Consider the following 12,135-nt stretch of genomic DNA (forward strand, 5'->3'; position numbering starts at 1 on the left):
AGCCTCCGGAGTAGCAGCGACTACAGGCGCCCGCCACCTCGCCCGGCTAGTTTTTTGTATTTTTAGTAGAGACGGGGTTTCACCGTGTTAGCCAGGATGGTCTCGATCTCCTGACCTCGTGATCCGCCCGCCTCGGCCTCCCAAAGTGCTGGGATTACAGGCTTGAGCCACCGCGCCCGGCCCAAAATTTATAATTTTATAAAAAGGTGACCATGATATAATTTGGAAAAACTAGTGACACTGTGCTTTGAGAACAGAATAAAGAGCATGGCTGGAACTCTGCCAAGATGGTCTTTAACATTCTGCCCTAGCCAGGGTGTTAACTTTCCAACACTGTTGGTGTATAGCTGAGTGCTGCAAATTTCTCAGATAATTAGCAAAAGGTTGAAATAAACGCTAAAGATGAGTCCATAAGAAGGAAAATAAGCTGGTTTTCTTTCTGTTCCTTTTAAAACTCTAGCCAGAAATACTCCCCAATGCATAATGAAGACTGTACACAGCAGCACCAACAAGGCTATTTACAAGAGATTTTCTTCAGCAGAATCCACTTGAAAGCACTGAGAATTTGCATCTTAGCTAAGAGCAGTTCACTAAGGAACAGGGCCATCTAAGTGCGTAACTAGTATTTAAAGTTGTCAAGGGGTGGGGATGTGCAAATTAAGCAGCAAAAGATTATTCTCTTGTTTTGCCTTAGGGGAAAGTGATAGTGGTCAGAGGGGCCAGTTCTAAGGGCTGGTCCAAGGCAGGCCGGTGGTCTTGGTACTCTGCCACATGCCCATTCCGGTGGTGGCCATACTCAAACTTGATCCGCAGCTCGCCAATCTTAGATTGGGGAAGGATATCTGGGATCCACTCGATGATGAAAGGTGTTGGCTCCTTTTGATCTGGGGAAGTGTTGCCTAAAGAGTAAAAAGGAGTATTAGTACACTTTAATAGGTGTTCCTAATTGCAAGAAAAAGTGTCTGGAATTGGAGCAGTCTGTTCAGCTTTCATAATCAGAAGGTGGAATGAGGTTTATAAATTCAGTGGTGACTGGGATATCAGATTTATTGATCATCATGAAGTTTTTGTTTTTGTTTTGTTTTTTTGAGACGGAGTCTCATTCTGTCGCCCAGGCTGGAGTGCAGTGGCGCGATCTCGGCTCACTGCAACCTTTGCCTCCCAGGTTCAAGGAATTCTCCTCCCTCGGCCTCCTGAGTAGCTGGGATTACAGGCGTGTGCCACCACACCTGGCTAATTTTTTGTATTTTTAGTAGAGATGGGGTTTCACCGTGTTAGCCAGGGTGGTCTCAATCTCCTGATCGTGTGATCTGCCCGTCTCAGACTCCCAAGTGCTGGGATTACAGGCGTGAGTCACCACACCCAGCCATCATGAAGTTAAAACTATACATTTAGGCCAGGCATGGTAGCTGACACCTGTAATCCCAAAAGTGTTGGAGGGCAAGGCGGGAGGACAGCTTGAGGCCAGGAGTTTATTTGAGGCCAGCCTATGCAACAAAGTGAGACCCTGTCTCTACAAAAAAATTAGCCAAGTGTGATGAAATGTGCCGGTAGTCCCAGCTACTTGGGAGACTGAGGTGGGAGGATTGCTTGAGCCCAGTAGTTCAATGCCAGCCTGGGCAATACAGTGAGACCCTATCTCAAAAAAACAAAGTAATATAAGAAAACAAGAAGGATGGGCCAGGGACAGTGGCTCATGCCTGTAATTCCAGCACTTTGGGAGGCTGAGGTGGGTGGATCACTTGAGGTCAGGAGTTCAAGACCAGCCTGACCAACATGGCAAAACCGTCTCTACTAAAAATACAAAAATTAGCCAGGTGTGGTGGCGTGCTCCTGTAATCCCAGTTACTTGGGAGGCTAAGGCAGAAGAATCGCTTGAACCCAGAAGATGGAGGCTTCAGTAAGTTGAGATTGTACCACTGCACTCCAGCCTGGGCAACAGAGCAAGACTCCGCCTCAAAAAACACCCCAAAAAACAGAAACACAAGAAGGATGGAGGAGAGGACCCTGATTAATAATGTATACACATTTTTCTCTCAGCACTACTTAACCTTCGACTTCATAAGCTAGTATTTTACTTTTTTTTTTTTATTTTTTGTTTTTGTTTTTTGAGATGGAGTCTTGCTCTGTTGCCCAGGCTGGAGTGCAGTGTTGCAATGTTGTTTCACTGCAACCTCCGCTTCCTGGGTTCAGGTGATTCTTCGGCCTCAGCCTTCCAAGTAGCTGGGACTACAGGCATGCACCATCATGTTCAACTAATTTTTGTATTTTTAGTAGAGACAGGGTTTCACCATTTTGGTCAGGCAGGTCTCGAACTCCTGACCTCTGGTGATCCTTCCACCTCGGCCTCCCAAAGTGTGGGGATTACAGGCGTTAGCCACTGCGCCTGGCCTACATTTTACTTTTCACTTCACTGTGTTACTCTCTCTCCACTTTAGCCTAAATAGTCACCCCGTTTAAACTCCTTCCCTCAACTTCTTTTGGTCCTTTCTTTCCCACAAAGACTAAGATATCACTGATATGATGAGAAACAAAGCATCCATCCACCCTGGACTAACAACCTTATTGGCAGGGTATTTTGGTCTGTTTGGTTTCTTTTAGTCACAGAATATAAATGTTAGGTATTATCTAGCTCATGTTAGTCACAGACATTCTAGCTTCCATTTCAAATGGTATCTGGAGTTGCTGCCAACTTTTCACTTAAATATCAATGAAGACATAGAAAAAGATGAAAACTCACAACTGATGAACACTAAGACCACTGGCAGCTTCTGGGAGGAAATATAAAACAGGTGGAGATGGATGGAAAGAAATCCACCCAGACTTTGGCCATAGCATATCCCATCTTTCCTTCATAAAGGGAGGCTACATGGAAAAAGGCAGGAAAATACTTTCTCTCTCTCACTGTTTGTGCCCTGGCTAGTACTTGTACACAAGCAGCAAATGAGCAGTGCCACTTCCTTTCCTTTAGAACATCTCACACACACCCCCTCCCCACTCATGTACCTGAATTCTTGATGACTGCAAAGGGGACTTGGGGGAGGGCAGGTGCATGGTTAAAGTTGAATAGCAGGGGTAGGTGCAGTTGCGCACATCTGTAAACCCAGCACTTTGGGGGGCCAACCCGGGCAGATCATGAGGTCAGGAGTTCGAGACCAGCCTGATCAACATGGTGAAACTCTGTCTCTACTGAAAATACAAAAATCAGCTGGGTGTGGTGGCACGCACCTGTAATCTCAGCTACTCAGAAAGCTGAGACAAAAGAATTGCTTGAACCTGGGAGGCAGAGGTTGCAGTGAGCTGAGATCGCACCACTGCACTCCAGCCTAGGCAACAGAATAAGACTCCACCTCAAAAAAAAAAAAAGTGAATAGCAGGGGCAGAGTGTGTTCTGGAAAGTACAGTCTGCACTAGTAAAGCAATTTGGGTGGAAGAAAGAGGAGAAACCCTTGAAAACTGTATATGTAGGGAATCTTAGTTTTGTGTGTTTTTTCCTATATTCCATTATTAGCAATGAAGGAGGCAGAGATGTTCAGGAGATGCCACTGCGGTAGGAAAGAGAAATAATAGATATGAGAACTCTGCATCAGTGCCTCACATACAGATCTGAGAGGGAGCCAGCCATCACGCAGGAGTGATCCCAAGCAATCTGGCTGTTACCAAAATTTGAGTCTGGAAAGATCTTGTTTTTTTTTTTTTTTTTTTTTTTTTTTGAGATGGAGTCTCGCTCTGTCGCCCAGGCTGGAGTGCAGTGGCAGTGGCTCGATCTCGGCTCACTGCAAGCCGCCTCCCAGGTTCACACCATTCTCCTGCCTCAGCCTCCTGAGTAGCTGGGACTACAGGTGCCCACCACCATGCCCGGCTAATTTTTTTTTGTATTTTTAGTAAAGACAGGGTTTCACCATGTTAGCCAGGAAGGTCTTGATCTCCTGACCTCGTGATCTGCCCGCCTTGGCCTCCCAAAGTCTGGACAGATCTTAATCTGTTTAGTAATAAGAAAAGAAAAGAACAGGAAGTTAAAAAAAAAAAAAAAAACTATATAAGGAAAAGGGAGTAAATAACTAGAAGAATTAAAGGAAGGGAAAGCAATGACTGATCTATCCAAAAGAAAATTTAAACAGCCGGGTGCAGTGGCTCACGCCTGGTAATCCCAGCACTTTGTGATGCCAAGGCGGGTGGATCACGAGGTCAGGAGTTCGAGACCAGCCTGGCCAAGGTGGTGAAACCCCGTCTTTACTAAAAATACAAAAATTATCTGGGCATAGTGATGGGCACCTGTAATCCTCAGCTACTCGGGAGGCTGAGGCAGGAGAATCGCTTGAACCTGGGAGGTGGAGGTTGCAGTGAGCTGAGATTACGCCACTGTACTCCAGCCTGGGTGACAGAGCAAGACTCTGTCTCAAAAAAAAAAACAACAGAAATTTCAGGGAACTGTTTAGCATCCACAAAAGAAAAAAATAAGATCCAGCCTTTATGAAAGTAAGGCCAGAATCATAAGGAGAGCCCAGACTGGGAAGAAAAGGCAGCTGGATGAGAGTAAAAGGAAGACAAACAAGAAAAGGCCAAATTTCAAGAATCACAAAGAGTAGAATTAAAATCTACATGGTCAGCTGGGCACAGTGGCTCATGCCTGTAACCCCAGCACTTTGGGAGGACCAGGGTGGAGGATTGCTTGAGGTCAGGAGTTCAAGACCAGCCTGGGCAACATAGTGAGACCCCCATCTCTGTAAGAAATTTTTACTAAAAGAAAAAAAAAATCTGACATGGTTCTAAAATATATTACAAACCCATAATAACCAAAAGAGTGTGGTACTGGCATACATCTAGACAGATTAAAGGAACAAAACAGAAAGATTAGAAATAGACACAAATAGAACAGGAATTTAGTTAGCCTAAGATAAAGATGGCATTTGTAACTACTGAAATAAAAACAAATAAGTGTTTCTTATAATAAATGGTTTGTATCAACCAGATAACCATCTGGAAGAAAATAAAAGGTGGTGGAACCTTATCTATAACTTACATAAGTTACATCACGATAAATTCCAGAGAATCAAAGTTTTTCTTTTCTTTTTTTTTTTTTTTTTTGAGACAAGGGCTTGCTGTGTCACCCAGGCTGGAGTGTAGTGACACAATCATGGCTCACTGCAGCCTCGACCTCCAGGGCCCAAGCAACCCTCCCACTTCAGTCTCTGAAGTAGCTGGGACCACAGGCATGTACCACCATTCCTGGCTTTTTTTTTTTTTTTTGGAAAGTAAGTTTATTAAGAAAGTAAAGGAGGCTGGGCGTGGTGGCTCACACCTGTAATCCCAGCACTTCGGGAGGCCAAGGTGGGCAGATCACAAGGTCAAAAGATCAAAACCATCCTGGCCAACATGGTGAAACCCTGTCTCTACTAAAAATACAAAAATTAGCTGGGCGTGGTGGCACGGGCCTGAAGTCCCAGCTACTCAGGAGGCTGAGGCAGGAGAATCGCTTTAACCCGGGAGGTGGCGGTTGCAGTAAGTCAAGATTGCACCACTGCACTCCAGCCTGGTGGCAGAGCAAGACTCCATCTCAGGCCAGGCGCGGTGGCTCACACCTGTAATCCGAGCACTTTGGGAGGCCGAGGCGGGCAGATCACGAGGTCAGGAGATCAAGACCATCCTGGCTAACATGGTGAAACCTCGTCTCTACTAAAAACACAAAAAAATTAGCTGGGTGTGGTGGTGGGCGCCTGTAGTCCCAGCTACTTGGGAGGCTGAGGCAGGAGAATGGAATGGCGTGAACCCGGGAGGCAGAGCTTGCAGTGAGCTGAGATCACGCCACTGCACTCCAGCCTGGGAGATAGAGTGACACTCCATCTCAAAAAAAAAAAAAAAAAAAAGGTAAAGGAATAAAGAATGGCTATTTCATAGGCAGAGGAGCCCCCAGCTAATTTTAAAAATTCTTTTATAGAGATGGGGTCTCCCTGTGTTGCCCAGGCTGGTCTCAAACTCCTGGGTTCAAGCTATCCTCCACCCTCAGCCTCCCAACTTGCTGGGATTATAGGTGTGAGTCACTGTGCCCTGTCAGGTCAAAGATTTAAACATAGACAAACTCATGTTAAAGAATACTTTTGAAAAATACAAAATTAGGCCAGGTATGGTGGCTCATGCCTGTAATCCCAGCACTTTGGGAGGCCGAGGCAGGTGGATCACCTGAGGTCAGAGTTCGAGACCAGCCTGACCAATATGGTGAAACCCCATCTCTACTAAAAATACAAAAATTAGCCGGGCGTGGTGGTGGGTGCCTGTAGTCCCAGCTACTGGGGAGGCTGAGACAAGAGAATTGCTTGAACCTGGGAGGCAGAGGGCACAGTGAGCCAAGGTCGCGTTACTGCACTCCAGCCTGGGCAATAGAGCAAGACTCCATCTCAAAAAAAAAAAAAAGAAAAGAAAGAAAAATTCAAAATTAAACACTAGTAGAACTAAACATAAGAATATGGTATCACTGGCTGGGTGCAGTGGCTCATGCCTATAACCCAGCACTTTGGGAGGCTGAAGTGGGCAGATCACCTGAGGTTGGGAGTTCGAGACCAGTCTGACCAATGTGGACAAACCCCGTCTCTGCTAAAAATACAAAATTAGCTGGGCGTGGTGGCACATGCCTTGTAATCCCAGCTCTACGGGAGACTGAGGCAGGAGAATTGCCTGAACCTGGGAGGCAGAGGTTGCAGTGAGCTGACATTGCCCCATTGCACTCCAGCCTGGGCAATAAGAGTGAAACTCTGTCTCAAAAAAAAAAAAAAAAGAATATGGTATCACCTTCAAAAACTATGAAGAGGGCCGGACGCGGTGGCTCAAGCCTGTAATCCCAGCACTTTGGGAGGCCGAGACGGGCGGATCACGAGGTCAGGAGATCGAGACCATCCTGGCTAACACGGTGAAACCCTGTCTCTACTAAAAATACAAAAAAAACTAGCCGGGCGAGGTGGCGGGCGCCTGTAGTCCCAGCTACTCCGGAGGCTGAGGCAGGAGAATGGTGTAAAACCCGGGAGGCGGAGCTTGCAGTGAGCTGAGATCCGGCCACTGCACTCCAGCCCGGGGGGAAAGAGCAAGACTCCGTCTCAAAAAAAAAAAACAAAAAAAAAACTATGAAGACAAGGCAGAGAACATAGTCCATTTAGCAAAAAATAACACAGAAGACCAACTATATCAATTATAATAAATATAAAGAGGATAGACTATTAAAATTAGAAAAAGTCAAAACCAACTATATAATGTTGATAAAAGGTTCATCTAAGTTGGGCCTGATGGTGTGTGCCTGTAATCCTAGCACTTTGGGAGGCCAAGGTGGGCAGATTGCCTTAGTTCAGGAGTTCGAGACCAGCCTGGGCAACACGGTGAAACCCCATCTCTACTAAAATACAAAAAATTAGCCAGGCATGGCGGTAGGCGCCTGTAATCCCAGCTACTCAGGAGGCTGAGGCAGGGGAATCACTTGAACCGGGGAGGCGGAGGTTGTGGTGAGCCAAGATCATGCCACTGCACTCCAGCCTGGTGACAGAGCGAGACTCCCTCTCCAAAAAAAAAAAAAAATTAGAACTGATAAAAGCCAGTTATCTAATTTGGAAAACACCATAAAGCAGATGAAATTCAAGTACAGTCTAAAACTATAGACTTAGAACAGATTTTAATTTTTGTTCTTTAAGTAGAGTGGGGGGTCTTGCTATATTGCCCAGGCTGGTCTTGAACTCCTGGCCTCAAGTGATCCTACTTCCTCAGCCCTCAAAGCTCTTGGGATTACAGGCATGAGCCACTGTGCCCAGCCTTCATTTACTATTATCACTACTGGGACTTCATCAAGGGTACCAATTTAATACTAAGTATACTAAAACTAAGAGATTTCCATAACTGGCAATAACAAGTTAGAATCAGGATAGATATTTCACTCAAAAGAGCAGCAAAAAATGTAATATTCACAAGAATTTGACAGAATAATTAAAAATTCTAAATTTCTTCTGGAAGAATAAATGCACAACTGAAGAAACAAAGGGGCGCCAATAGATAGATCACAAAGCTAAATTAGTTAAAACTACGGCTAGCATGCATTTATTCATTCAGCAAGTCTTTTTTTTTTTTTTTTGAGACCAAGTTCACTGTGTCGCCCACGATGGAGCGCAGTGGTTGAGATCTCTGCCTCCTGGGTTGCAACCTCTGCCTCCTGGGTTCAAGCGATTCTTGTGCCTCAGCCTCCCGAGTAGCTGGGACTACAGGCACGCGCCACTACGCCTGGCTGAATTTTGTATTTTTGTGGTAGAGACGGGGTTTCACCAAGTTGGCCAGGCTGGTCTCAAAACTCCTAACGTCAAGCAATCCATCTGTCTCAGCCTCCCAAAGTGCTGGGATTATAGGCGTGAGCCACAGCACCTGGCCTGCAATTTTAGTTTTGAAAACACTGGTTCAAATGAAACAAAATACCTTATCCCACGATTGTCTTTACAAGGTGAATGAATGTGTCTTCTTTATTTAAGGTCAAGATCCAAAGCTTTGGACAGTGTACTGTACTGTACACAAGCTGACACTCAAAGGAAGATGCGCTTTTGAAGTTCACTTACCAACTTTGAGAAAAGTTTTTAGTTCCAAGGGTCGCAGCACTGGTTGTTTTTCTATACGACCGTAGGTTTCTGCTATGCTCTCTACTTCCACTTTAGGGCATTTAAACAGCTCATAAGTCCCATCTCGGTTCTGGATAAAGCTACGGGTGATTTCCAAGGGCATCTGGATACCAAGACATACCAAAAAAAGGTGAGAGAGAAAACTTTCTTTTTTTTTTTTTTTTTTTTTTTTTTTTTTTTTTTTTTTTTTTTTTGAGACGGAGTCTTGCTCTGTCGCCCGGGCTGGAGTGCAGTGGCCGGATCTCAGCTCACTGCAAGCTCCGCCTCCCGGGTTCACGCCATTCTCCTGCCTCAGCCTCCCGAGTAGCTGGGACTACAGGCGCCCGCCAGGTCGCCCGGCTAGTTTTTTGTATTTTTAGTAGAGACGGGGTTTCACCATGTTAGCCAGGATGGTCTTGATCTCCTGACCTCGTGATCCACCCGTCTCGGCCTCCCAAAGTGCTGGGATTACAGGCTTGAGCCACCGCGCCCGGCCGAGAAAACTTTCAAAATAGACCAATACCTGGATGACAACAAATCTTTTATTATTCCTTCTTTCTTGTTAAGTATATTCAAATGAATTATAACTTCCCTGTTTTTCAAGAAAATCCTGTCAACAAATCTGCCTTTTCTCCTTTATATCATTCATGGCTTTCCTTTTTTCTCTAAAATCTTAAATTTCCACCCCAGCCAAACCATATACCAGTTGAACCTCTAACATCTTCATGGGTACATGACTGTTGCTGGCACAGACCTGCTCTAAAATCAGTTTTATTCCTTCCCCTACTGCTCTGCTAGCAGCATTCTTCTCTTAAATTCCTCTGTTCATACACCTACAGTTCACCTCACATCCTGTATGCTTCATACTGTCCTTGGGACTGAGCCAGGCAGAACTGGAACTGGATGCTGTGGTGACCCAAAGCAAATTACAAACTTCTCAGAGCCTGTTTTCTCATGGGCAAAATGCAGTTAATGCCAGGGCATGGCTGGGAGGTCAAATGAGGTGATGGAGGTAAGTAACGCCCAACAGTGAGAAGCTGTCTTCTCCCACATGCCTGCATCCTAGGTTGCTTCAGTGTCTCCCTAAATGTCATCCATTCCAGACTAAAAGCTGCCTCTGTGACATCTGCATTTAAAGGAGTTCCTCAAGTACCTTTAATGCCAACACAGTCCTTTTCTAGGGTTCACTTTTTTTTTTTTTTTTTAAGAGGCAAGGTCACTGAGGGCGGTGGCTTGTGCCTATAATTCCAGAACTTTGGGAGGCCGAGGTAGGCAGATCACCTGAGGTCGGGAGTTTGAGACCAGCCTGACCAACATGGAGAAACCCCATCTCTACTAAAAATACAAAATTAACCAGGCGTGGTGGCAGATGCCTGTAATCCCAGCTACTCAGGAGGCTGAGGCAGGAGAATCGCTTGAACCTGGGAGGCGGAGGTTGTGGTGAGCTGAGATCATGTGATTCCACTGCAGCCTGGGCCACAAGAGTGAAAGTCCGTGTCAAAACAAAACAAAACAAAAGTCAAAGTCTCACTTGGTTGCCCCTGCTGGAGTACAGTGGTACAATCATGGCTCACTGCAGCCTCCAACTCCCAGGCTCAAGTGATCCTCTTGCTTCAGCTTCCTTAGTGGTTGGGACTATAGGCACACACCACCAGGCCTCACTTTTTCTTTTTTTCTTTTTTTTTGGAAATGGAGTCTAGCTCTGTCACCCAGGCTGGAGTGCAGTGGCATGATCTTGGTTCACTGCAACCTTTGCCTCCCAGGTTCAAGTGATTCTCCTGCCTCAGCCTCCCAAGTAGCTGGGATTATAGGAGCAAGCCACCATGCATGGCTAATTTTTGTATTTTAGTAGAGACGTGTTTTCACCATGTTGGCCAAACTGGTCTAAAACTCCTGACCTCAGGTGCTGCGCCCACCTCGGCCTCCCAAAGTGCTTGGATTATAGGCATGAGCCACCTTGCCAGCCTCTTTTGCTTTCTTTCTTTCTTTTTTTTTTTTTTTTAAGAGTAGGGGCCTCAGCCGGGCGCGATAATCCCAGCACTTTGGGAGGCCGAGACGGGCGGATCACGAGGTCAGGAGATCGAGACCATCCTGGCTAATACGGTGAAACCCCGTCTCTACTAAAAAATACAAAAAACTAGCCGGGCGAGGTGGCGGGCGCCTGTAGTCCCAGCTACTTGGAAGGCTGAGACAGGAGAATGGCTTAAACCCGGGGGGCGGAGCTTGCAGTGAGCTGAGATCCGGCCACTGCACTCCAGCCTGGGCGACAGAGCGAGACTCCGTCTCAAAAAAAAAAAAAAAAAAAAAAGAGTAGGGGCCTCGCTGGCCAGGTGCAGTGGCTCACGCCTATAATCCCAGCACTTTGGGAGGTCGAGGAGGGTGGATCACCTGAGGTCAGGAGTTTGGGACCAGCCTGGCCAAGATGGTGAAACCCTGTCTCTACTAAAAATACAAAAATTAGCCAGGTGTGGTGGTGTGCACCTGTAGTCCCAGCTACTCAGGAGGTTGAGGCATGAGAATTGCTTGAACCTGGGAGGTAGAGGTTACAGTGTGCCGAGATCATGCCACTGCACTGCAGCCTGGGCAACAGAGCAAGAAACTCTGTCTCCAGAAAAAAAAAAAAAACATAAAATGTCTAGTGTGGCTGGATGTGGCAGATTACACCTGTAATCACAGTACTTTGGGAGGCCAAGATGGGAGGACTGCTTGAACCCAGGAATTTGAGACCAGCCTGGGCAACATAGCAAGACCCCATCTTAAATATTTTTTCTTTTTAAATTAGTAGGGTAGGCCTGGTGGCTCATGCCTGTAATCCCAGCACTTTGGGAGGCTGCAGCAGACAGAGTCCAGGAATTTGAGACCAGCCTGGGCAACACGGGGAAACCCCATCACTACAAAAATAGCTGGGCATGGTGGTGGCATGTGCCTGTAGTCCAAGCTACTCAGGATGCTGAGATGGGAGGATCACTTGATCCCAAGAGGCAGAGTGAGCTGTGACTGCACCACTGTACTCCAGACTAGGCAACAGAGTAAGACCCTGTCCCAAAAAAACCAAAATACAAACAAAAAAGACCAAAAAAAATTTTTTTTTTAAGTGTCATTTCTCAGCCGGGCACAGTGGCTCATGCCTGTAATCCCAGCAGTTTGGGAGGATCATGAAGTCAGGAATTCGAGACCAGCCTGGCCTACATGGTCAAACCCTGTCTCTACTAAAAATATAAAAATTAGGCTGGGCGCAGTGGCTCAAGCCTGTAATTCCAGCACTTTGGGAGGCCGAGACAAGCGGATCACGGGGTCAGGAGATTGAGACCATCCTGGCTAGCATGGTGAAACCCCGTCTCTACTAAAAATACAAAAAAGTAGACAGGCATGGTGGTGGGTACCTGTAGTCTCAGCTACTTGGGAGGCTGAGGCAGGAGAATGGCATGAACCCAGGAGGCGGAGCTTGCAGTGAGCTGAGATTGCGCCACTGCACTCCAGCCTGGGCAACAGAGCAAGACTCCATCTCAAAATAAAA

At 46.3% G+C, this 12,135-nt stretch overlaps 1 protein-coding gene across 4 annotated transcripts in view; it reads right to left on the reverse strand.

The window, feature by feature from the left end:
* Positions 1-224: 224 nt before the first annotated feature.
* C17H2orf42 (chromosome 17 C2orf42 homolog) overlaps positions 225-12,135 on the reverse strand; it is a 40,094-nt gene continuing 28,183 nt past the window's right edge. For all 4 annotated transcript variants that reach the window (XM_030920957.1, XM_010361891.2, XM_010361890.2 and 1 more), the window contains 2 exons: positions 8,580-8,742; positions 225-899 (listed from right to left, as the gene is read on the reverse strand). In XM_030920957.1, the coding sequence (XP_030776817.1) occupies positions 691-899; positions 8,580-8,742 (372 nt within the window). In that variant the 3' untranslated portion in view covers positions 225-690. The remainder of the gene's footprint in view (positions 900-8,579; positions 8,743-12,135) is intronic.

The sequence above is a fragment of the Rhinopithecus roxellana genome, chromosome 17 (genome assembly GCF_007565055.1).
Source record: "Rhinopithecus roxellana isolate Shanxi Qingling chromosome 17, ASM756505v1, whole genome shotgun sequence".
NCBI lineage: Eukaryota > Metazoa > Chordata > Mammalia > Primates > Cercopithecidae > Rhinopithecus > Rhinopithecus roxellana.